Source organism: Patagioenas fasciata, chromosome 1 (assembly GCF_037038585.1).
Source record: "Patagioenas fasciata isolate bPatFas1 chromosome 1, bPatFas1.hap1, whole genome shotgun sequence".
Taxonomy (NCBI): domain Eukaryota; kingdom Metazoa; phylum Chordata; class Aves; order Columbiformes; family Columbidae; genus Patagioenas; species Patagioenas fasciata.
Window position 1 is genome coordinate 96,798,945 of NC_092520.1, and position 24,656 is coordinate 96,823,600.

Consider the following 24,656-nt stretch of genomic DNA (forward strand, 5'->3'; position numbering starts at 1 on the left):
TATCTGGATGTCAGTTAGGTTTAAAAAAAAAAAAAAAGAAAAAAAAAAGGCAAAGGGAAGTAAAGTACCTGTTAGTATAATTCAGCAGAAGGCAGCATTCAAGAGCTTGAACAGATCTCATCTAAAGAAGAGCAAGGGCTTTTGTGTATGGAAAATTGGCTACAGATTAAAAAACGGCAATGCAAAGACAGAAGTGATGGTTCAATTTTGGAAATGAAAAGAAAGAGGAGGACATCAAATGATGTCACATAATTAAAAGGCAGGGCATAACTGGGGTGCTATAGAAATGTGAATGTGGGATGGGGTAATGGTAAAAATGCAAAGGTGGCAAAGCACAAAAGAATGGAAAGCTATGAAGAGAGGTGAAAATCTGGTGCTGGGATCCAAAAAAAACAGGTGGGGATAGAGCCACCTCACTCCAAAGGCCCTGCATGCTGAGCGTTGTTTGAAGGTGGGAAGGAGGGGGCTGCTCTCCCCATCTGCCCCTGGTGGGCACCAGGCTTGGGAGCCCCAAGGGTGGTGTCCCCATGGAAGAGGACTGGCATGGCTGGCTGTGCAGGTGGTCAGGTCCTGGGTCACTTCCCACGGGTTATTCAGGCATACATAACCTGTAAGATCATAGAATCACAGAATTGTTTAGGTTGGAAAAGACCTTTAAGATCGAGTCCAGCTGTCAACCTAGCACTGCCAAGTCCACCACTAAACCATGTCCCAAAACACCACATCTTACACGTCTTTCGTACACCTCCAGGGATGGTGACTCAACCACATCCTCGGGCAGCCTGTTCTAGTACCTGACAAGATACCTACGTCTTATGGCCTGAAAAAGCTTCTGATTTTTCAACTGCCAGCGGGTTCATTTGAAGTCTGGCATTTTTGTCCTCACATCTGTACTTATTTTTTTTTTTTACTCTCCAGGAACCAGTTGGCTCTTGTGCTTGTAACAAACGCCTGTGAGGGTTGGGGTGATGTCCTGTCTTAGCACTGCAGCAAACAAGGGCTTCTACAGGTCCCTGTGGAGCTGTCATGAGACTTGCATCCAATAACATTCAGTTGATTTTTCACTTTTTGGCATCTGTGTGTTCCTTTGTTTGTGTGGTGGCAGGCTGGACACAGGCCTGGATGAGCAGCTAGTGGAAAACCTGAGTGGGGCTGACATTTAGGATGTCCTTTTCAGGCAAGGTGCAGGGCTGTCCCTATGAAGCTGACTTTGAATTATTTCCATCATCTTCAGGTTACCGCAGTCACTTAAACCTGGGCTTGAGGCTAGAGCTAGTGCTTCAAAAATTAATGTCTTGGAACCAGAATTACTCTGATATTTGCATTTATTTACCATCAGGCTAATAGATTCTCATGCTCTAATCACGTTTATAGTGTGTTTTTTTAAAATACAGCAGAAAAATTTGAACTAAAACTTATTTCTCATTTTCACTCATCCCTAGAGGTCACTTTCTTGCATAAAGCTGGCCCTGAGCTTGTAAGGTTTCTCACAGTCTCACTGGATGTGGAATTTGTATTTGCTAGAAAATTGCCTTTTTGTGGCCTGCCATCTATGACTGAGTTAATGTTGGTTTGCATTTTTTTCACATAAAGATTCACAGAAGGCAAAACCTTGGCAAGGTGTTATTGGATAGACGAACTGCAGCAGGACAGGGTGAGGTAAGTTTCTTAACCTTTCCCAACTGTGAGCACTTTGGCAAATGTACTCACATGCTGCAGTGAAGGTGTCATCCCTTCCAGACTTTACACCGGGGAACCGATTCCCCTTTTGCTCGCCTTGCTCAGGATCAAGCGTTCAAAGAACACAAAAATTTTATTTAAGTCTTTGCCATCTTGAGCACTGAAGTTTTTTAGTTCAATCTAGTACCTAGATCCTTAACAGGTGCCCTGAATGTCTTAGGTTATTCAGAAACCCATGCTTCCCACATCGAGGCCAGAACTCAAAGCAGCAGCCTGCGTTCATATGCCAAATCAAGAGGGATACAGATGCCCCTTTGTGTGTGTGTTTATAGATATTTATACATATGCACACATGAGTCACAGCATGAATTGGGAACAAGCTGAAAGGGCTGGATTTCACTGCCCAATAGGCGCAGGGAGTCTAGATCAAAAGACAAGTGTCAAAATGATGAACAACTTCTGAGTTCTCACCTTCTTTTTGTGATGCAAAGGGTAGTTGGTATAGGCAGCCCATTGTGGCTGAGTGACGTACAGGAAAAACGTTTGGAAGGAGGGGGTTTCTTCTGAATCTTCTGCCAAACACAGTGATGTTATTTCTGCTGCAGAGGACAGAGTATTATATTTGAGTCTGAGTCACCCAATTTCACCACAGACCACGTGAGACTTCAGCTTAATAAGTACAATAAGTTCTGAATCTATTCTTAAATTGCTCTGATCATCTGGTAGGAAACAGCTGAACGTTGCGTCATTCTGTGGCAGAATCTGCAGGTTTGGTTTTATACCAGTAGGTGTAACAACAGGATTTGATTTAGCCATCCTTCTTAGAAGTCTTTATAAAGCTTCCTCCTGGTTTTCCTCTGGCTGCAGCTTTCCAGTTACATGAAAGGAAGAAAGCATGTTAACAAAGAACAGAAGAGGTCACAAAAATGTGTCAAAAGCATATTCTCTCTCCCAAATAGAAGCTGAAATGGCATGCAGGGTCACCCGTACTGGGGTGGCCATCACCCCCCACCAGGTGTAGGTGCGTTTGGCTTGGTGCCAGCTCTTTGCTTTCCTGTTGGCTGTATTAGGAGTTTGGAAGTAAGAAAGTTTGTTCACTTGCTTGGCAGTGAGGGAAATCCACTACTACAGCTGGTCTGCGTGTCAGCTTGCAAAACAGTGCAGTTGCTGAAAGTGGAGGGAAATAGAGAGAAACCTGCTGGTTTCTCTGCTCTGATTTTTACAGCAGCAGTTCTCAAAATAGGGGTGACCAGCTGAGAAAGGCCTGACAATGTAAGTTTTAGGACTGATATCTGTATCAAAGCTGCATTAGACAGGCTAACTTCCCATATGTTTTGCTGTCAGGCAAATCACAAGACTCTAAATTTACCCCAGATTTCATCAAACAATTTTTTGAAGAGGATGAAATCCCTCTCCAGCAAAGCACCTGGAAGTGGTGAGAGGATGAAATCCCCCGAGCGTCTAAAGCAGAACTAATACATCTAGTTCTCAGAACAATTTTTACTGTCATTTGAAATGAGACCTCTTGGTAGAAAGGTTACAGATTATTTAAGTTATACAGTAACAGGGAAAACAAAGCTCCTTGTATTTGCCTGCTTGAAATCCTCTAATACAATAATGCATCTGTTGAAGCAGCATCTAAATGTCATTTCTGTGTGTTATCACAAAGGAAATGTTATACGTAAGCACAAACTGGTTCCTATACACAGGTTTTTTTAGCCTTCCCAGACCCATAAAAGCAGCTGAAATAGATGATTAGCAGCTCCAGTAAGTTTATCTTATGCATCCCTGTAAACACCAGGAATTGCCTTCTCTGTTGTTTTTGCTGTCTCTGTTTTTCAAGCACAGTTGAAATTATCCATGTAAATGGGTTCTGTTGAGAACAACAACAACCATGAACAACCCTGTGATAAACTGTCTTGCCAGTCTTATTCTTTCAGGACAAAAAAATTGATCTAGTAACCACTCAGGTGCTACATGACTTCCCAGCAAGTTTAGTATTCTGTGGCACAAGTCTATTTTCAAGCAAGTTTGTCCGAGCAATTACTTTGTGAATTACAGTTTGATTCATACAGAACCAAATCCTGGGTCATTTCATGGTGTGCAGCCTTTGCTGGGCTCTGCCTGTGCAGGTGCCTGGGCTGTCTGTGGCAGCTGATGCTCTCTGGGGAATGCACTGGCTGGTGGAGGCTGGGCCAGGGTGCCAAGGGCCAGATGCTTTCACAGAATCACAGATTGGTTGGGGTTGGAAGGGACCTCTGGAGATCATCTGGTCCAACCCACCTGCTAAAGAAAGTTCACCTAGAGTAGATCACACAGGGATGTGTCCAAGCGAGTCCTGAATGTCACAAAGTGATCCCAGTGATGGATTTGATGTCTTGGGAGAACTCGGCAGAGCTTAAACCTCCTCACGTTCAGAATATAAAGCAGAGCCGCTTGCTGAACCTGGCAGGCTCTCAGGTGATTAGGTCAGAAGAAACGTGGCGCAGATGCATCCAGAGAGCAGCAGCAGCACTGGGGAGATATTGGACTCCAAAGGTGTGAGAAAGAGCGTGTGGCTTCTCTCAGGTAGTGATGGGATGTCTTAATCTTGTAAAAGGTTTGGATATCCCCATGAAGATCTCTGTAGAAATTCCTACAAACAATGTTTAGAGATGCAGAAATGGCTAGTAATGGTGATTTTTGCATGTTGCAATATGATGCTATAACAGGCTAACTTTTAATTCATGATAACCACTGTGTCTCGGGGGGGGCGGTGTGTGTTTGGAGGTAGGGGTAGCATGTTCGTAACATGTGCCATACCTTAAAGAACTATAGAGGCTCACACAGGCACGTGCATCCAACCCAAGCACACACCTCTGAACAGCAGCTCCTCAGCAACAGGCACCATTCTTCAAATAAAACTCAGGTCTCTGTCACTCACTCTGGGAACTCAGTGTGATTGGTTTGGAGGAGGGGAGAGGGCTGTGTAGAAGACAAATAGACCAAAAGCACCATTTTATTAAAGGCAACAAAGCAATGTGTTGCCTTTGGCCTTCTCTCTAGTAAGTCGAGTGCTCGTATGCTCCAAAGCAAGCAGGACTCGGTGTCTCTGCAGGAATCCTGTTTTATTGTGATTCTGGCTCTGTGGCTTTTCTGCTGCTTGTGGGCACCGTTCCTTGGGCAGAGGGAAGGCAGAGAGCTGGTTGCACTGCTGGCAGGAGAGATAGATGGCAAACAACAGGGAAACTGTGCCCCTCAGATGAAACGGGGCAGGGAGAAGAGTGTGGGATATCCCCAGCCATGGCACATGAAGACACTGGGGCAGATAGTGGGGAGCAGAGCGCTGATCAGAAGAGATGATTATGATGGAAGAACAGCAAGAGAAACAAAAATAAAAGACCAAAAGTACAGGGAAAATATGTGGAGTTGGAGAGAAGAGCTGGACAGAAGATTGTACCCTTTTTAGTGGAGGGCTGTTGGGTTTTTACTTGATTTCTGCCTGTTTACTTTATTTCTGTATGTTCTTGATCTTTTTAGTTTCTTGTCCAAAACCTTCTTTGCTGCCTCTGGGAAGTTTTTAGACAGTGGCTAAGATTCAACAGTGCATTTTCATCAGACGCTTGAGCAGAGGAAGAGGTCCAAGGCGGGAAAAACTTCACATCCAGTGTACAGTTTATGTGGAAGCAACTGAAGGTGAGAGGATAAGGATTTAAAAAGAAAAACCAAAACCTGGGTGAATCCAGTGAAATCCATTCAAAGAAGGATGAAAGGAGGAAGAGGAGGATAAGAGACTGGGAAGGAGACATGGCTTCCTCTGTATTGGAGCGTGATGGGAGAGGAAAGCCACTCTGTAAGAAGCCAAAAGCCAGCAGCTGTCACACCAGGAGCCCTCAGGGACGGCCAGAAGTCTTGTCCCTGGTAGATGGTCCCTGAGCTGCTTTTCTCAGTTTTTTCTCAGTTTTGAGGCTAAATACCCGCTATAGAGTTAGCCTCAACGTGGTGACGCTGGGTCTTTCCCTGTGCAGGCGCTAGGAAGGAAAGCCCTGGCTTGAGTTTGTTTTCTTTACCTCTTGCAATAACTTGGACTTGAATGTTCACACCTCAAAAACAATGTTACTGGTCTCAGTGTTCACTTGAGGCCACTGCTAAGAAAGGGGGGGTGCAGGAGAGGAGGGGACGTGTGGGCTGAGACCCAGCACCGTGGTGAGAACTTGAGCCGTGCAGGACAAAATCCAGTGGAGGCTGGAGAAAGGGTAGTGAAATATATTTACCAAAAAAAAAAATAAAAACTGTGTGAGACGCTCCCTTCCCCCATATGCTACTTCCATTTCATTTTCTGTAATACTTCGGTGCTGCCCTTTCTCCTGACCATACCTTTAATTTATTATGTTTACCGTTTTCTTCAGGAAATGGAATCGTCTTATTGCATGAAAATCTCAGTTCAATTTTGTTCCTTAGTGAAAGCTTCTGGCTTTCAAAGTTGTAGAGGAAAGCTCACATACGTGACCTGGATGAACAGTGAGGTTCAGAAAATACGAGCCAAGTAAAAAGAAGAGCCACAAATGTGTTATTTGAAAGCAGATGCTAATTATTTCTTATCCAATCTTTCGAGATTCTTTGGTCGTGACCTATGATTTTGAGATACAGTGACAACTTAATAGAGAGATGTGTGATGGGTGATTGTCTAGGTAATGCTCCTGGGAAAATGCATCACTCAACTCAATGTAGCTTTGGAAACTGCAAGAATAGTTAAAAACTTTCCCATTTCATGCAGCCTTCAATATTCTGGTGGAGCAGATCAGGCACTTTCTCAGTGCTACATGAGGCTCCTGTCATCGTTTTCACACAGTGTCTGTGACTCTGTTCTGGCCTCACACCCTAAAAGCTGGGAATCTTTAAAGTCTTTTATTGAGCAAATGTGCTTCTGCCCATTAGTGGAAACAACACTGAATGATCTGTGCAAACAGCAAATATAAGAAAATATGTACATTATAGAAAAATGTTATATATTTTGAGATATCTGGCTGTCTATGAAGATCAGTATTTTTAAAATCACATTAAAATAGAAGGTCTAAGATTTTATGTACTGCAAAGAAATTGGCAAAGTCCATTTATGCTGACCCCCCCAGGAATTCATGCAGCTAGCTCTGATTTTTATGGGATGCAGTTATGATGTATTTGAGGTACAATCTCCCACCCAGGGTCCAAACTTTGCCAATGCACCTTGCTTGCTGGAAGGCAATCCCAAGTAGGGAAACAAGTATTTTGCAGCCATTCCTGCTGATGTGACACTGTCTTGGTGGTGTGAGGAAGGGGTGACTGTCAGTGTGCAGACGAGGAGGCACCCAGGGCTGAGTCACAGATGCAGCAGGGATTGCCTCCTGCTCTGCTCATGTCAGGTCTTTAGCCCAGACACAAAAGTGCAGGGACACCCTCATCCCTCAGGCCCCACACCTTGTGAGAGTGTGAATATGCCAGGCTGACACTGATATTAGCAACCCTTCATTAGTCTTTGGGTTGCCAAGATTTTGGAGTGTCTGGGGCCTGCTTGTCAGAAAGATGGAAATAGCTGATTTATGTTGAGTCACTGAGCTGCTCAGATGGCAGTCTCCCAAAACAGACATCTGAAGTAACTTCACTTTCCTGCACCATGTAAAATGCCAGGCAGTTTTCCCCAGATTGAGCCATATACTGCTTCCCTCCCATTTGGGAGCACAGGCTGCGGGACCTCACTCAGGCTTTCCTGCCAAGAGCATGAGCCAACCTTATCCAACAGAGGGAACTGACTTTTCTGCTTCTTGGCTATCACACCTCTGAATGATCTAGCGAGTGACTCCAGACACAGTTAATTTCATTTATTTTTTTCTCATCAGCTCGTGAAAGTTCCAATTGTGTCTGCTAATTTCTTCCATAACCTTATGAAGAGACAGCTTTTATAGCTGGGCTTTCCCAGATGCTCTATACCAGGGATCCAGTCACGCTGATTGCCTGTGTCATTAACAGCTACTTAGAGTTCACGTGTGTACGTACGTATGTATTGCGTACTTCATATTGTATACAGCAGTGCCTAGGGAAAGTTTGCAAGTCACTCGCATACTCTTGGCTCCATGCTGATACTCTAAATCATAGAATCACAGAATAGTTTGGGTCAGAAGGGACCTTCAAAGCTCATCTAGTCCAACCCCCTGCCATGAGAAGGGACATCTTCAACTAGATCAGGTTGCTCAGAGCCCCGTCCAGCCTGGCCTGGAATGTCTCCAAGGATGGGGCATCTACCATCTCTCCGGGCAACCTCGGCCAGTGCTTCACCACCCTCATTGCAAAGAATTTCTTCCTCGTGTCTAGCCTGAATCTTCCCTCTCCTAGTTTAACGCCATTTCCCCTTATCCTCTCTTAACAGGCCCTGCTAAAAAGTCTGTCCCCATCTTTCTCATAGGCCCCTTGTAAGTACTGAAAGGCCAGAATAAGTTCTCCCTGGAGCTTTCTCTTCTCCAGGCTGAACACCCCCAACTCTCTCAGCCTGTTCTCACAGCAGAGCTGTTCCAGCCCTCTGATCATTTTTTTGGCCTCCTCTGATCCCTCTCCAACAGGTGCATGCCTAGGAACAGGTAGCTGGATTGCAGATATGGGAGAGGAGTGAGAAATGAAGGGAAGAGGTGGAAAACAGAATAGCACAGAGAGGGAAGTGAGCCTGAAAATCAAGCAGTGAGGTTGCAATGGAACAGAGTGCAGCCAAGGCTCCCCCTAGGGAGCTCGCAGCACACTGTACCATGGCATAGGGCATGATGATGCCTGAGGTCCTGCTCGCCACTGGCAGGGAGAGGAGGTGGTGCAAAGAGCTTTTAGCAAAACCAAGATGTAGAGTTGTTCGCACTGCAGCATTGTAGGGCCTGTGCCAAGGACATGATGGTAGCACTGCAATTAAAATAAATGCTTGTGAAAGCTGAGCTTCCCCCACACCCAGCTGGAAGCAGGGAAAGGCCATGGGTTTGCACCCCTGGGACATCTTGAGGAAATCAACCTGTGCACCTGCCAGGTATTGCAAGTGCTTTGAAAAAGAGATTACTAAAAAAATTTGCTGACATAGAACTGGAGAAATAAGTTTTTTTTCCTCAGTGGATAAAAGAGGAAAGTAAAGAAATGCCAGATGCTATAATGGACACGTGTTCATAAAATGGAAGGATTGCCCATGGCTTGAGACTACTCCTCTTCTTCAAGCCACTACTGGACAGCCAGACAAGTGTTTTTTAGTTAACAACATTTCCTGTTTTTGCCTTCCAAAGATTTGAGCCTATTAACTGGTACATGTGAGTTTTGAGACACAGGTGAGAACTACTGGCACCAGTATTTTAACAGTTATAAACAGAATAAAGGCAGTATTATCCCCGGGGTGGCCAGCATTGTCAGATTAAAGAGCAAGGCTGGTTCCTGAGTGAGCAATAACCGTGTCTCCAGCCCACAGGGCTCTATATCTGCACTCTGGTGCCCCAGACCAGCCACGTCAGGAGATGCGGCAGCTTCCTTCCAGCCCACATTACTGGGGGTTTGCCATGGAAACCAGGTTGCGGGCAATTATGCTTGCACCACGTGGGTTGGGGCTGGGGCTGGAGTGAGCAACAGACCCAGAAATGGGGCTAGAAGCAAGAGTGAGGTGGAGAGCTGCACTGCTGCGTGGTGAAAGCCCAAATTCAGACTTTCAGGGCCTGTACAGACAAGTCATAAAAATGTCCCAACATTAATAATCAGTCATTCTGTAATTAGCTTTAAATACGATAATTTCCAGGACTGGTCCTGTGGAAAGCTGGCAGTGTATAAAAGAAATGTGCAAAGAAGCAAGCTAAAATTTCTGTATACAGCAAGCCATATGCTTCTCATAGGCTTATGGAAAGGAGCGAGGGCTGGACTGAAAAAGTTCATCATGCTCTGCAGTAAGCATGGTGGAGGAGCCATCAGTGTAGCTGTTAACAGCGTAACTGCCATGGAAAATTAATTCCTGTACAGACTCAACCCTGACTCACGGGTTTGTGGGGGAGAAAAATCTTGAAGCAGGAGTGGCAAAACACCAAAGATAGTGAAAGGAGGGAGAGAAGTTTCAGTGAAATAGAGAGGGGAGAAAGAGCTGGAAGAGTGAATGGGAAACCTTTCCAGCTCCAGGGGCAAGCAGACGTTTTGGTAAGTTTGAGGGAAATAATGCAGAGAGGTAGAGCAGTGAGGTGAGGTGAGGTCCTGTGGAACGTGGAGACAGACAGACACATGCAAGAGACCTACAGCTGAGGGAGGGGACCTGCAAGGGAAGGGATTAGTGGGCAGAGGAAGCAGCTGAGAGGCTTAGACACAGAATAGGTGAGGAAAAAAAAATATTTTCGAAAATTATTATTCTTTTCTTCTGGGCAAATTTTGTTCAAAATATATCACTGTCCTTAAAATACTTGGCTCAAGTCCTGCTCCAGCTGCCCACCACCTTCTCATGGCTGAGCTACAGCTTCCCAGTCCCAATGACCCATGAGACATTTCCAAATACAACCTTAGACCCTCATCAGCTCCTTCTGAGGGCATCTAGGTACTCTCCATGCTTTGCACAAAAACTGAAGGTTTTCCTTCTCCATTCTTGACCACAGGTATCTCTTCCTGCCCTTCAGATGGGGCGACCTATTTGTTTGCAGCCCCACACAACCTCTCTGGCAGGGTGCAGGCAGGGGCAAGCACCACAGGCAGGGCACCGGGAGGTCTCACTCCATCATGAAGAGCAAGGAGACTCAAAGTGCACCAGGGAGTGAGAAAAGAGGGTTCAGCAGTGACTCATGTAAAGGTGTTCCTCTGAGAAAAACTGAACAGGAGATCTTTCACTGAAAGGTTTAACTTATCCGGCTTTTTTTTAATCTGTCTAAATCTCTTTGAATATTACCACCCTGCACTCCCCCAATTTGGATGTGCAGCTGCTCGCAGCAGGTTGCAAGGGGCACTCCGTTTCTTGAGTGCTGCAGGAAAACTAGGGTTTAGAGATGCTGGGGGTCATAGTCTGCAGTGGGTGCCACCATGTGAGCACAGCAACTTCAGGACTGGTGAAGTGAGCTCTGGAAGCCCCATCCCATGGCTGTAAATAGGTGACTGGGATGGATGGGGATGCTTCAGAGGAAGGACAGATTTGGGGAGGCAACTGCAAAGGATGTTGCCACCTCAAGACGTATCTGACAGGGGCAGCTCCCCAGAGGGGCCGCCCAGGCCGATAGTCCATGGGGAATGTGAGCAGAGGCAGTGGGACATGCTGTCCCTGCCTTGTCCTTGACAATTCCCCGCCTCAGTCGCTTCCGTGTGGTTGCAGCCATGGGCAGGGGGGACAGCGTGGATGGGGATGGTGCCATGCCATCTCATGCCATCCCTGCCTGGAGAGCGGCCAGGCAGCTCTCTTCATCCCTAAAGCTTTACGCTCACCCTTTAAGTAGGGTTTGCAGCAGGTGGTAGATCTTGACCTATGTAAAGACAACATGGATGTTTTGTGCCTTGACAGAAGTGAGTCCAAGTGCAAACCATGTGTGATGTGATTATCCTACAGTTACACCTTGGAAACCCTAAAAAGCTGCCTTTGCACCACAGATGTGGAACAGCCGCTGGGACTGGGAGACAGAGGCACCTTTTTTACTTCTTGATAGCACCCACCAGGGTAAGTGACATCTGGCTGGGGCATTGCCAAGTTGTCAGGCCACAGGCTCAAGTCCCAGGAGCCCTCTGGAAGCATCACTACTTCTAAGCATTGGGTGTACCAAGCGCTGTGTGTTGGACTCAGCAAACAGCTTAGCAGAGAAAACAAAGCAGACCTCTGCAGCACTTGAGGTGCTGCCTGTGATCTGGAGCACAATAGCTTCATGCTGCACATAGCTGGTCAAAATGTTCCTTTAGGGCAAATGACAGAGAAACATTTTCTGGTGCTGTATTGCCAGGATCTGGCCCAGCTGATGGACTGTTGAAGGGTTTGATAAGATAGAATAATTCTTCCAAGTGATTTTTGACCTGCATTGCACAGCATGTAATGAGATAAGGGGATTTGGGAGGGTTAAACCAGCTAAAAGGAGGCAATTATCTCACAGAGCTGCACATCCTCTTTGATGAACACTGTCTTTTGCCACCTTTCAGACATGGGCCTGAGTTGCCATAATTTCTGAGAGCTCAGCTTTTGTAGGTTCACTTCTACATGAAAAGTTATTGAAAAGTGCAGTATCAGCAATTTTACAGCAAAGCAATTTTTCCAACAAGTATCAGTGTAACTAAACGGGGGTGAGATGTGTGCTGGAGCTTAAGAAACACAATTTAAGTGCACAGGGACAACAGATATGGCAAGGAGGGTGCAGAGGCAGAAACAGGATCATCACCTGGATTTCGGAGCCTGTCTTTTTGCTGGCTGAAGAAGCTGGTTGCTTTTTTAAGTGGAAATCAAAAGGTGGATGCTCACTGGTGTGACATTCTGGTCTTTAGATGTCTCAACAATGTGCAATCAAATCCTGCAATGCACCGGTGACCTTGTCTGACCACTCTTGGAGTAGGTCATTATGGAGACAGGTCTCAGGCACCTTCTCTACAAGATCAAACACCCCATGTACATTTCCTAGTGTGAGTGCTCTTGCTGCCTCTTTCTAAATGGCTGCATTTTTGTCATCATGGCTGCCTCCCTCAGGTATACACTGCTTGTCAAGGTCAATCAAATCACCTAGGAGTGAATAACGGTAAAATGGGGTTAAGGCAATGAGTAGCAGAGCAAGGTATGAAATGATCAGTCACAGAAGTCCTGACTGATGTACAGAAGCAGTGAGGTTGATGTGGAAAGGCTGTTGCAGTGGGGGAGGCCCACCTCAGAATAGCCATGGGCACAGCCTACAGCACAGCCTAGGCAGTTAGCCTTCAGGATAGCTTACAGGATAGCCTATGGGATAGACTGGAAAATAGCCTAGAGGATAGCCTAGCAGGTAGCCTCCAGGACAGCTTAGGGGATAGAGCGTAACACAGCCTAAAGGATAGCTTACAGGGTTGCCCATGGGATAGCCCTACAGTGGCAAGGTCTTTCTCCTGGGAGACTTCAAGTGCCTGCTCCAAGCTGGCAGAGGAAGGATGGGAAAGTGTTTTTCTTACGAGAAAAGACTGAGAGACCTGGATCTGTTCAGCCTGGAGAAGACTGAGAGGGGATCTCATTTACATTTATAAATATCTCAAGGGTGAGACCAAACTCTTTTTAGTGGTGCCCAACAATGTGATGAGGAGCAACTGGCACAGATTGAAGCATAGGAGGTTCCATCTGAATATGAGGAGAAACTTCTTTACTTTGAGGGTGCCAGAGCACTGAACAGGCTGCCCAGAGAGGTTGTGGAGTCTCCTTCTCTGGAGACATTCAAAACCCGCCTGGACACATTCCTGTGAAATCTACTCTGAGTGAACCTACTTTAACAGGTGGGTTGGATTAGATGATCTCCAGATGCCCCTACCAACCCCAACCATTCTGTGATTCTGTGAAGCAAAGGCTTGTACCTCCCAAAAGAGTCACCTTGCTTCTGGCTGTGAGAGCATTAGGAGTGTCACTGGCTTCAGTCTCAAAGGCCAGCCTGGCTCTGCAGTTAAGTTGTGCCTTGCTCATGTTGCAGCAAAGGCCTGGGGGTGGGCAGGGAAGACAGCACCGACCCTGTTGCCACAAGCCCAGTTCTCCCAGACTGCAGTGCCAAAGAGGAAATGTTTTTGCAGCTGCTCCATCAGAAGCCTTAGAAAACACAGAAAACTAACACTCACAGGACAGGCTGTTTCCAGCCTCTGTGCATGCTTGCAGCCCATCAGACAGCCTCTCCCCAGCAAGGATGGAGGAGCTGCTGTCTCCAAAGCTCTCTCCCCTCTGTGACCGAGCATCACCCACCACTGCTGCTTCAGCCTCCTACGGGCGCCGGCACTGCAGCGCAGCACAGACACACAGCAGATGGCATTTGGCATCTGCTCAGGGAATCGGCTGTCGGGTGCTTTGCTCCCTCCTGGTTTTCTGCTGTGCCTTCCCATGGGAATGCCTGTGCCAGGATACTTCACGTTCCCTTAAGTAACAAATTCCTTCACTCCGGGGGTGGTATGCACATGGCATTGGGCAAGAGCATGGGTATTACGCTTTCTTTGCCTGCTGCTTTTTCTTTCCATCCTTGTAATGATAACAGGAGGGATGTGGAAATTAAGCTGCTGAGTTTGGGCTGAGATGGTGCGAGCCCTGGCTGTGGCAGGTGTCTGAAAGGAGACTCCCAGCACAAGGGACAGCTGGGAGCCTGTCACACCACTTGCAGGGTGCAGGCAGCTCACCAGAAGGGTTGGTACTAATTAGTAATTACGGTCCTATTTCAGCATAAAAATGAATGGCATCTCTCACCACCCTGATGATGGAGGATTTTTCCCCTCCCCAACCCCCCAGGGGATAAGTGCCACTTGGTCTTGTGTGTATCAGGGGTTGGTCAGCCCCAGGGTCAGAGCTACAATATGAATGCCCAGCAGCTCTCAGCCCTAAAGCTAAGAGGGGTTGTTGCTATGGGAATGGAGAGGGCAGACAGCATCTGGAGCCCATGCCTTTCCCTGTCCAAGGCAGCTGGATTTGGAAAGAAGCAAAACTAAAAGGAGGTGGCAGAGAGAGACAGAGGCACAGCAAAATGCATGCATGTTAGAGGAGGGACCTTCCCAGAATGAGAGTACAGTGGGATACAGAAGAGCGGGGACACCAAACTGTCAGGCAGCGGTGGCTCAGCTTAGTAGGATAAACCTTATTTTCTGCTCTGTTTGACACTGGAAAAAAAGTCCAGTGAAAAGCCAGCTGTAGCAAGATGGGATCTGCCTCCTCAACTTACCGGCCCAAGTGTATTTATTTGGATATTGATGGAAGAATTCAAAAGGTACTTTTGCTGTTTTTCACCAAGTAGCGTCTCCGGAGGCAGCAGAGGCTGCGGGCTGTGTTTGCTGCACGACCTATTTTTGTAATGTGAGTTAGACGCGTGTTTTCATTCAGTACCGTTGTGGGCTTCAAATCCTTTTTTTTAAGGGGAGAGGGGAAGATCTTGAGTGGCTTCTGCTTTGCGCACAGATGTTTATTTAAAGGGGAAGGGGAGGCTGGCAGCAGGGGAGGGCTGGGCACTGCCAGTTCTCGCTGCTGGTGCGGGGATCCTTGGCTTCACAGCCATGCAGGCTTCGCCTCTCGGAGCAGCATCGCGACGTGTTTACGAAGTTTTGCCTGCGGAGAGGTTTTTCACCCAAGCAGCGGGAGCTGGAAAACACGGCGTGATGAGTTATTTAGAGATTGCCTGCCGGGGGGGGATAGCGATGGGCATCTTCCTCCCACCACGCTGAAGGGCAGGCAGGTGCTCGGCTGTTGTGCGATGGGGTGTGCTGCCTCTGCATCATCAGGGGGCTGAGGGGTCCCCCCCACCTTTGCCAAGTTGTTCATCAATGGCGACAGACATTAATGAAAACTTTCACTTCCATTAGCCTGCCTTGTTTGCTTAACCACGGTTCACAGCACAGGGGAAATTGCAGGAGAAACATATTCCGGCTGAAAGGGAGAGCTCGCACGCTGTCAAGCTGACAGCCCACTGCTTTTAAACAGAAACAATGCCGCCGTGTCTTTGTAAGTCAGCTTTTTCTTCTTTTTGTCAGCAGTTCTTTGGCCATAAACCAAATGCCTTTTTTGTGATAGAGTGAGAGAGGCCATGAGGCTCAAGAGCAAGTAAACTCTATCTTGCAAAATTCAAATATATCTCTCTCTTGTCTTCCTGCTCTAAATCTTCTTTTCGCCCAGCCTTGCCTTTTGTTTCTCCTTTAAAAAGGAACAGCAAAGATACCCTTTCCCTTCCCTCCCCTTTGCTGTATGAGTGACCGCAGAAACGAGGTAAAGGGAGAGATGATACTCACAGTCCCGTCCCGCCACACACAACTCCATTGCCTGTGGTCCCCTCTGCCACTTCCCTGGAGACCCACCACGGCTGCCAGAGTCTTGTCCTCAGGAACAAGACCTCAGAGAATCCAAATCTGCACCATGTTCCCCAGAGCAGCCTGCTCCTCTTCATCCATGTTGGGGTCTTAGACGTGATGGTAGTCCCTCTGCCACTGTGGTCTCCTCTGTATGGGTGGGCGGGAGTGTGCCGGCTCTGCTGAGCTGAAGGTGCCTCTTCTCTTTCGCTGGAGCTTAATGAGTTGGTCGCCTGGCAGCCCCAGAAGCAATGTTTCTGCCGAGCTCCCTGGCACCTTTACAGTTCAATATGAAAATGTTTCAGTATTTTGAAAGGGTGGCAAGTGTTTCCATAGATGCTGGTAAAGCACATTATCTGTCATTTATGCTGTTGTTTGTTTTTTTTTTTTTAAAAAAAAAAAGGAGAAAAGAAATAGCATTTCTCAGAACCAGTCTCTGGAGAGTACTTTTGACACTAAAAACACAGAAGAGGCACAATTGCATGAGCAAGCAAATGCGAACTCAGGCAGTATTAAGGGTTTTTTTACCTGATAGACATTATCTGTTTCTTCTGTCAGATGTAAAATTCCATCTGTGCAATGTTTGGAAGGATTCCTGCAGTAAAAATGCCATGTAAATGGGGTTCACCCAGGGGTAAGCAGGGTATATCTCAGATTCTCATGCCTCCTCAGTAACAACATCATTAGAAAGTAAAAAAAAAAGCTACCCTTAATCTTCCAAGGAATGCAGTATTGGAGGCTTCTGAAGGGAACTCATTAAATCAATGCTAAGCTGCTCATCAACCCAGTAATGAGGTATGAGCTCCATTATAACTGCACTTGTTAGGTTTGAAAGGGCTCAGTTCCAACTTGCAACTGGCTTGCTGGACATTGCAACCAGGCATCCTACAATAGCGCTAACTGTGCTGGCAAATATTCACAGGTAATTCTGTGTTTCCATGGCCTCATCCTGATTTTCTGCCACTGCAGCCACAGGGCATTCTACTGACTTCGGCAGAAGTTGTTTTGCCACAGCGCTGAGGTGAAAGAAGGGACACACCAGGCTCAGAGACCTGCACACCACCTCCCCTGGGAACCTGCACATTGCAGAGGAGCACTTGGAAGTGCTCTGCAACAGGAGCATTGAATTAAGCTAAATAGGTTTGTGTGTCAGCAGGTCCAGAGGGGCACAGTGGGAAAGGCAAAGGGACACGGTGGCTGTTGGAGTAGGGTTTGCTGTCTTTGAAACCATCCTCAGTGGCTGCTGAAATAAAGACAGCATCATAGAGTCATAGAATCATTTTGGTTGGAAGAGGCCCTCAAGATCATAGAGTTTAACTATAACCTAAGTCTAGCACTAAATCATGTTCCTAAGAACCTAATCTACACATCTTTTAAACACCTCCAGGGATGGTGACTCCACCACTTCCCTGGGCAGCCTGTTCCACTGCTTCACAACCCTTTCAATGAAGAAATTTTTTCTAATATCCAACTAAACCTCCCTTGGTGCAACTCGAGGCCATTTCCTCTCATCCTATCACCTGTTAGTTGGGAGAAGAGACCAGCCCCCTTCATGCTACAACCTCCTTTCAGGTAGTTGTAGAGAGCGATAAGGTCTCCCCTCAGCCTCCTTTTCTCCAGGATAAACAGCCCCAGTTCCCTCAGCTGCTCCTCATCAGACTTGTGTTCCAGGCCTCTCACCAGCTTCGCTGTCCTTCTCTGAACTCTCTCCAGCACCTCAATGTCTGTCTTGTAGTGAGGGACCCAAAATTGAACACAGGATCTGATGTGCAGCCTCACCAGTGCCAAGTACAAGAGGATGATCACTTCCCTAGTCCTGCTGGACACGCCATTCTTGATGCATGTGATCATCAGCAGTGCTGAGGCTGAGGGAGCATGTCCCAGTGGAAGGGTTGAGACCCACAACTGCCAGCACCATGGGCAGCCGGGAGTCCAGTGGCCTCCTGTGGAAGGGCAGCGGGAGGCTGACAGCAGAGAGGAGCCCAGCCCAGTGCTGCTGTGCATTACTCCTGTATCACGCTTGGGAAGCCTGGCCCTCACCTCAGTAACTGCCTCGGCTCCTGCCCTTTCCCCTTAGCCCAATCCTGCCTGTGCCCGCAGAGGCTCCCAGTCACTTGTCACAGTTTGATAAACTGACCTTTCAGAGGCATGGGAAGGCACAAAATGTTCTTCACCAAAGCTGACTGCAGGGGCAGGTTCTCCTCCCATGGGCAAAGTTGACTGAGTATCTCCCCATGCTGGGGAAGCAAAAGCTCTGCTTTCAGAGGGACACAAGATGACCCACCCTGTCCCAGTAGACACCAGCCGTGGAATTCCCCACAGGCACCTGAGCTCAGAATCCCCAAAGAGGTGGCTTTTGTGCCCACCAGGGTAAGGCTTCAAGCTGGTGTTATCTGTGTCCCAGCCACAGGACAGGGGATGGAGGTCTCCCATGGGGCGGCCACCTGTCGAGCTGGTGGAGGTAGAGCTGAACATGAAGCAAGAGGCAAAGGGGACAGCCAGGCCAGGGCTGCTGGAGAGGTAATATCAAAGGCTTTGTAGCATTACAACCCTGTGCCAAACCAGGGACTCCGTGCAAACCAGATTCAAAGAGGTCACTTGTTCTCAGAGCTGGTTCAAAAATGGAGTTACAGCATAATGCACTTCCTATCCAGTACCTATGTAAAGGGGATACATGCCCAGGGGAAACATGTTCTGCTTGGTTTATTTATGTTTAAAGGATTCTCTCACCCAGAAACACCCAGCAGTTCATTACCCACTTGCCTGGACACAAACTCCCTCTGCACTTCGCACGCATGCCTGGGACTTAGCACACCCATGAAACACCTCCCTATCCCACCTCTGACACAGCCTGGCCTGCTGCCAGGCAAAGGAGAAGAGAGCGGGATGGGGCAAAGCCATGGTCGTGTTTCATACAGGATAAGGTGATCTTGCAGCACCACTATGGATGGGGATTTCTTGTTCCTGGAGTGCCAATGGATGGGATCAAGCATCTAAATCCCCAACCTGTCAGCAGAGCAGTGAAGTTTGCTCTACAAAAACTAAGCCAGATCTGTAGTCTTATTTTCCTTCATAATTTTATTAACCCTTTGGGTGCGTTTTTATTAAAAATTCCTACTGAGTCTGTTTCAAATTAAAAATCCACCAGAAAGAAAATATTCCCTAGCCCATGCCCAAATTTTTTCCATGGAGAAACTGCAGGGGAACATTTTCTTCTGACCTTCAAGATTTAAATGGTAGCAGAGCCAAACCAGACAATGACCATATTCCCAGATGGATTCTTCATGGCTCTTGTTTTCAAATGTCACAGGTCTTTGCTTACTGAGTTGTAAGGGGTTCCTTTGACAAAAATGTTTAATTCAAGAGGGTTTCTGTTTCCAGTGTCTTAGTCAGCATCACATTTGTAACAAGGATGGAAAATTAGAGGGGTACAGAACCTGAGCTAACCGGAAAAAAAGAAAAGACTGCCGCCTTTGTCAAGGATTCAAGGAAATCACTTAGGGTGGTATTTTCTTCATCTTCAAAAAGCAAGTAAAGAATTTTGGAGCCATTTTGCTGGTTGAGTGAGTCATTCTGGATGCCAAACAGAGAAATGACCTTTTTTTTTTTTCTCAAACAAATGCATTGAGTTCAACTTTCATGGGTGTCTATTGTACTGGCCTGTGGAGCAGGACATGGGTCCATCCACGCCCATTGTTCCTCTTGGCCTGAGGTCCACAATGAACAGGACAAAACTAAGACCACATTTTGGTGCTGTGGTTATTGCACTGAAACATCACCACATAGGAATCATTTCTGTCATGTGAGCTTTTCTTTTTAATTAAAGCAAGAGCAACTGTGGTGTAGATGCCTAGACTCCAACAAACCCAACAGATTTTTCCAAAGCTCGCAGTGCTATTTTTAACATGCCAAACTAGATTCAGATTAAAACCAAAACACAGCAGAAAAATAACAGTGTGATGATGAGTTCAAGGTGATTAAATATTTTTTCACTCCAGCGAATCTCCCGGCACAGCCGGACCAGCATGCTCTGCGGCGCCCATGGACCCAGTTCCCAGGTGTTTGGGGCAATACCCTTTCATCTGCCAGCCATCAGAGGGGTGCACAGACGGGGGTTCACAGGCGATTGGGACATGGACACCTCCAGGAGCCTCTCTGCCTGGCCAGTGTTTGTAGGTTCCTTCCGTACATGGACAAAGTGATGCCAAACCCTCTTTAGCATGGTGAGGCATGAGTTTGTTTTTGTGGGATCAAGGTCATTTTCTTAGTGCTGGCAGAGCTCTGTGTGTGAGGGAAGTTGCAAAGGAGCACAGCCTGAATCTGGTCAGGGGTCTTGGCTCACCTTGGCTTTCTGATTTTAGCTGGCCCCAGTGAATTCAAGATGGCTGCTAGATGCTCTTGTTGTAAAGCAGCAAGAAATGAAGAGCAGGTTCCTAACATTCCACTACATTACAGCACATAAACATTTTAAAGAGTAAAAATGTCTTAAAAAACAGGCTTTTAAAAAACTGAGAGAAAAATGTCACCCCTGTGGCCTCTCTCATTATTACTCCACCTTCTTTTTCCTCCCCAGGGAGGGCTCCTCAGAGCATTTAGGAAGCCAAACCATAATTCTAGCACAGCTCCGTAATTCCAGCATAGCTCCATAATTATTCTGTACCCACCACTCAAAACACCTTGTTTACTGCTGTTTGTGTTCCTGAAGTCATACGCAGTCTGTTATAGTTATTACAGTTTATGCTCACGTTAGCCAAGACAAAGCATAGGTCTAACACTGCTACTAGCTTTACTGATGGATTCAGACAAGTCAACCGCAGTGACTTATGCTACTCACATACAGACTCCTTTGGCTTTAATACAAACAAGGCAAAACTATTTTGTTTCTGTCACATTTCTAGTGAATGTACTTCTACAGCTGCAAATTGGCCTTTCATTTGCCTCCCACCATACCTGTTTTTCTTTACTCTGTTAACTAACGTCACCCTTCTGACAGTCCTTTAATATACTATCAACCATGTTGTAATGTCAAACATTAATTTTGCGAGTAGTTTTGAAAGAAGCAGCCTGGCTTCATTCACATGTGGTGAGGACATTTAGTGCTAAAGCATCCTTATTATCTAGTTTATGAAACATTTTAAGCTTAATGCATCAATGTGCTACAGGGCTAATTATACTTAGCGCTACACTAGCAGCAACTGTGTGCTGTTTTTGTGTTAAGTAAAGCCAGAGCATAGACATTTCTGTTATTTGTCAAAAGCTGAAATACTTCTATGTGTGCTGCAGAAAATAAGAAATTTTTAGCTCAGCCTCTCAAAAGCAGCCGTGCTGGTTCCTGGTTACATTCTGCCACTAATCACTAACACTGAAAGACTGAATAGTAGCAATATGTCCCTTAGTGTAGTCAGGAGGTTGCACAAGGCTCTCTTCAATGTAACCTGGCTTCCCCTACGAGCCCCAGTGACTTTAAAAAGTAATGAGATCCTTCCTTGCTCATAGTGACCGAGACAACTCCTGTCATGCTGTCCCTCTCAATGGACATCCAAGATTGCCCCAAAGGTCACATGTATCAGTGTACCATAGACAGTTTCTCTTTTCTGAAAAGAGAAAAAAATCTCTTTTCCTATAGCACTCTGTTCAGGGATGTTGTAAGGATGGGAATTGCAACTTACCATATTGCTGCGTGTCTCAGGATCCTGATACATCAGCTCTGTCTGGTTTCTCCTGTATCTCATTTTAAGGTAAAGTATATAATTAGGAAGTTAACAGGATTTACCCTGCTTAACCGTTAACCATAGCCACCTAAAAGTTAGTGATGACTGCTCCAAGCTAGTCATACAGGCTCCCCCGTATTTGCTGGGGAGGCGGATGGTATCTCCAGAGGATGATTCATGCCATGTTAAACTGTGTTTTGGAGACATGTGGGCTGATTTGCCCTTTGGAAGTTGTCCTCTTTCTCTGCTGGCAAGAGAGGGAGTCTAGCAGAGCAACATGCATGAGATGCCAAACCTGTAGTTGGCTAAAGTTACATCAGACAAATCCCACCCATAGATTTCACTTAAGTGCCATGTTGACATGAACATTGCCAAGCCGCATCACACAGGTGCGTGTGAGTCAGCAGGGCTGTGGAGCTCTGGCTGGTGGAAGTAAAACATCTACCACGCTCCTCACCCTCTGACAGGAACGGCATTTGAAGATCTCGGAGGTGCTTCCATTTTTGCTCAGACTCTCAGCTGAGGGCTCTCATGTTTTCTTCCCCACACACGCACACACACACTTATTTTCTGTTCTTCTCTTAGAGGACCTCCTACTGCATCAAACAGATGGCATATTATTTTTAATATTACCTAACATTTGAAGCTCAGATAAACTGAGTGGTTTTCCAAATATCGACTGCTAATTAGTGCAAGAAATGAAAACCAGACAGGTAGTTTGGATATAGTTGAGCTCACACTATGCTTGTGTCTGAATTCAAAGCACAAGAAACCTGGAAGATGTTTAGATATGGGACTTCAGGTAAAGCTTCTGTTGGGTATTGGAAACTATGACTGATGTGTAATTTATTGCTATTTTTTGAGGAAGGCCTATTTGCTTACACATTTAGAAATATTAATTCCTTTCAGTGATTTCTAGAGAGTGGTATCTAAAAGTTCTGGATCCTGTTTACTTTGGATATGGATAACAAAGATCACTGGAGGGACAGGGGAAATCACAATGAAAAATTTCTTATCAGCCTTCTGCCTTAGCAATTCAGAAATCCTCCGTAAAAGCTGCTGTTACAGAGGCAGCAACATTTTTCACCATCCATGCAAGATACATAACTGAGTTTTACCAGACTGTTTTCTAACACACCCTCTTCTGATCTCATTAGCGAATGATCATCATTTTAGATTGTTTCAACTTGACACTTTCAGCCCTGACTCCAAACATTGCTCACTGAGCTGAATGAGAAACATCACCACATGCTAAAAATCTGGAACACAGCAGATTGAGCTAGGCAAAAGGAAGTAGGACTGGAAACTGAGGGTACATTGGCTTTGAAAATATTTCTGCATTATTTATTTAGGAATTTTAATGGGGGGGGGGCGGGGGAAAGAGAGAGACAATTCAAATTCTTGGAAGAAAACCCAATTACCAACGGCAGATCAGAATAGGATAACATTTGGGACAGGGTTTGCAGTTTACAGAGAGGATTAGCTGTTCTGAGGATCAAATATAGAACAGAAATTGGATTTGTAAACTGCGTTTTTACCCATCCTATCTGAAAGCAAAATATAATGTGATTAGCTGTAAATTGGTAGGTTACAGAGTATGCGCACAATGGACCCCTAGTAATATCTCCATCATAGTCCTTAATATTGAACTGCTCCTCTGAGTAGGAGAGCCAGCCAGAGTGACAGGGCTCTTAATCCCTGCTCTTTCTGAGAGGTGTTTTTAAATCCTTGTCCTCAACCAGAGGTGGATACTATGGATTAAGACACAATGGCCCCTTATTTCAGAGGAAGATGCTTCAAAAAATGCAGAACTGTATCCAGGAAAGAAACCAGTCCCACAGAAATGAGCTCTAGAACCAGGAACCAGGCATCCCCATGGAGTCCCACTGTCCTACTTTGCACTCACTGTATGCTACATCAAAATTTAATTTCCATTTGAAGAAGCCTCAGTTATAATTCATTCTGCTTTTCCCATCTTTGCTTCTTGTTACTTTTCAAGGCAGATGGACACCATTCCCCACTTAAACCAAATGGCTGCTTCTTGGTCTTGATGGAGACCCACCGAAACAATCAAACTAAGCGTTCAGAGAAGATTAGTTTTCCTGTCACTTTTTTCTACACATGGTAGAAGTTTTACTAACAGTAACAAGGACAGTTCTGTGAAATAACGTTAACACTCAAACAGGGGAAAGGAATTGTTTGCAGATGCTGTATCACTTTTGAGGAATACATTGTTTTCCTCCTGGCATAAATCCAAGGGAAATGTAATTAACAGGGTTTATATGTGGCTGATTTTCTTCATGGCATTTAGTCACCAATCTGCAGTCTGAAGGAGAGGCCTCTGTTTCCCTTTCCCATGCAGTGTTATCACTACTTTGACTCTGCTTGAACATGATTTTGGCTCTGCCTTTGCTTTCAGAAATGACATTGGTAGGCTGTAGAAACTGCGGTTTCCTCCCTTTGGCCTCTGTTAGGCTCCATAGCTTGGTCACAGTCCTGCCCTAAGCAGTGATTCTCCCAGCACTAGGCGTTAATGCAGGGAGTAAGGTACTGTGAGACACACTATAGCAATGGCTGGCCACCCAGGTGTAGAAACACAGGCCTAAGCAAGAGGATGACTGTGGGTCAGAGACAGATGAGACAGGTCTGAAGGGAGGTGAAGTCCCTCTGTGCTGTGAGTCTGGATCAGACCCACAAGCATTGCCAGAAAAGTATCATCATGGAAACCCAGGCTAAACAGCAATGGTTTCAGGCCATCTGTCCAAGCAAGGACATATTCACAGAACTGGGTAAGATGCTCACTTCTGCAGCTGGTGTCAACAGGGCTACCTGTCAACAAAGCTGCAGGTCAACCATCTTCCTGGTCATGGGAGAAACCCTGTGTCCCCGGTGGCTGAAGTGTAGCTGCAAGACCAGCGTCACTCTATTTGCCCTCATGTTGCTACTGTCCTTGCAGTGATAGTGGACTTTAGGCAAATAGGATTCCTATACTGTGCTGGACCCATCAATAGTACACAGTACTGTCCTCTCATCTCTACAAAATACATTCCAATCGTATTCCATCAGTACAGCTGACATCGACCTAATTGGGAACATAAACCTGCAGGCAATAACAGGAACAATTGCATACTCTTGGGAAATGTCTGAGGCTGCCTGCTCTGTTCTAGAACAGAAGGAATTTGGTCAGAAAAGCTCAGTAGGCTGCAATAGAAGAAAGCTTTGGTAGCATATGCTCTTTGATTTAAAAAAAAAAAAAAAAGTGCAAACAGCTGAGGACAACCATCCTGAGATGAGTATCAAAGTGCGGTAGGTGATTCA

General features: G+C 46.1%; 1 protein-coding gene and 1 long non-coding RNA gene across 3 annotated transcripts in view; one reads left to right on the forward strand and one right to left on the reverse strand.

The window, feature by feature from the left end:
• Positions 1 to 541: 541 nt before the first annotated feature.
• Positions 542 to 16,429, reverse strand: LOC139828476 (uncharacterized). Its single transcript, XR_011740151.1, has 3 exons — positions 14,514 to 16,429; positions 2,152 to 4,315; positions 542 to 608 (listed from the first exon to the last, which is right to left on the reverse strand). It is a non-coding gene; the product is annotated as an uncharacterized lncRNA (long non-coding RNA).
• PDE9A (phosphodiesterase 9A) overlaps positions 14,196 to 24,656 on the forward strand; it is a 50,279-nt gene continuing 39,818 nt past the window's right edge. The window contains exon 1 of one of the 2 annotated variants that reach the window (XM_071811514.1): positions 14,196 to 14,558. In XM_071811514.1, the coding sequence (XP_071667615.1) occupies positions 14,490 to 14,558 (69 nt within the window). In that variant the 5' untranslated portion in view covers positions 14,196 to 14,489. The remainder of the gene's footprint in view (positions 14,559 to 24,656) is intronic. The other variant, XM_071811507.1, reaches the window with a different exon arrangement.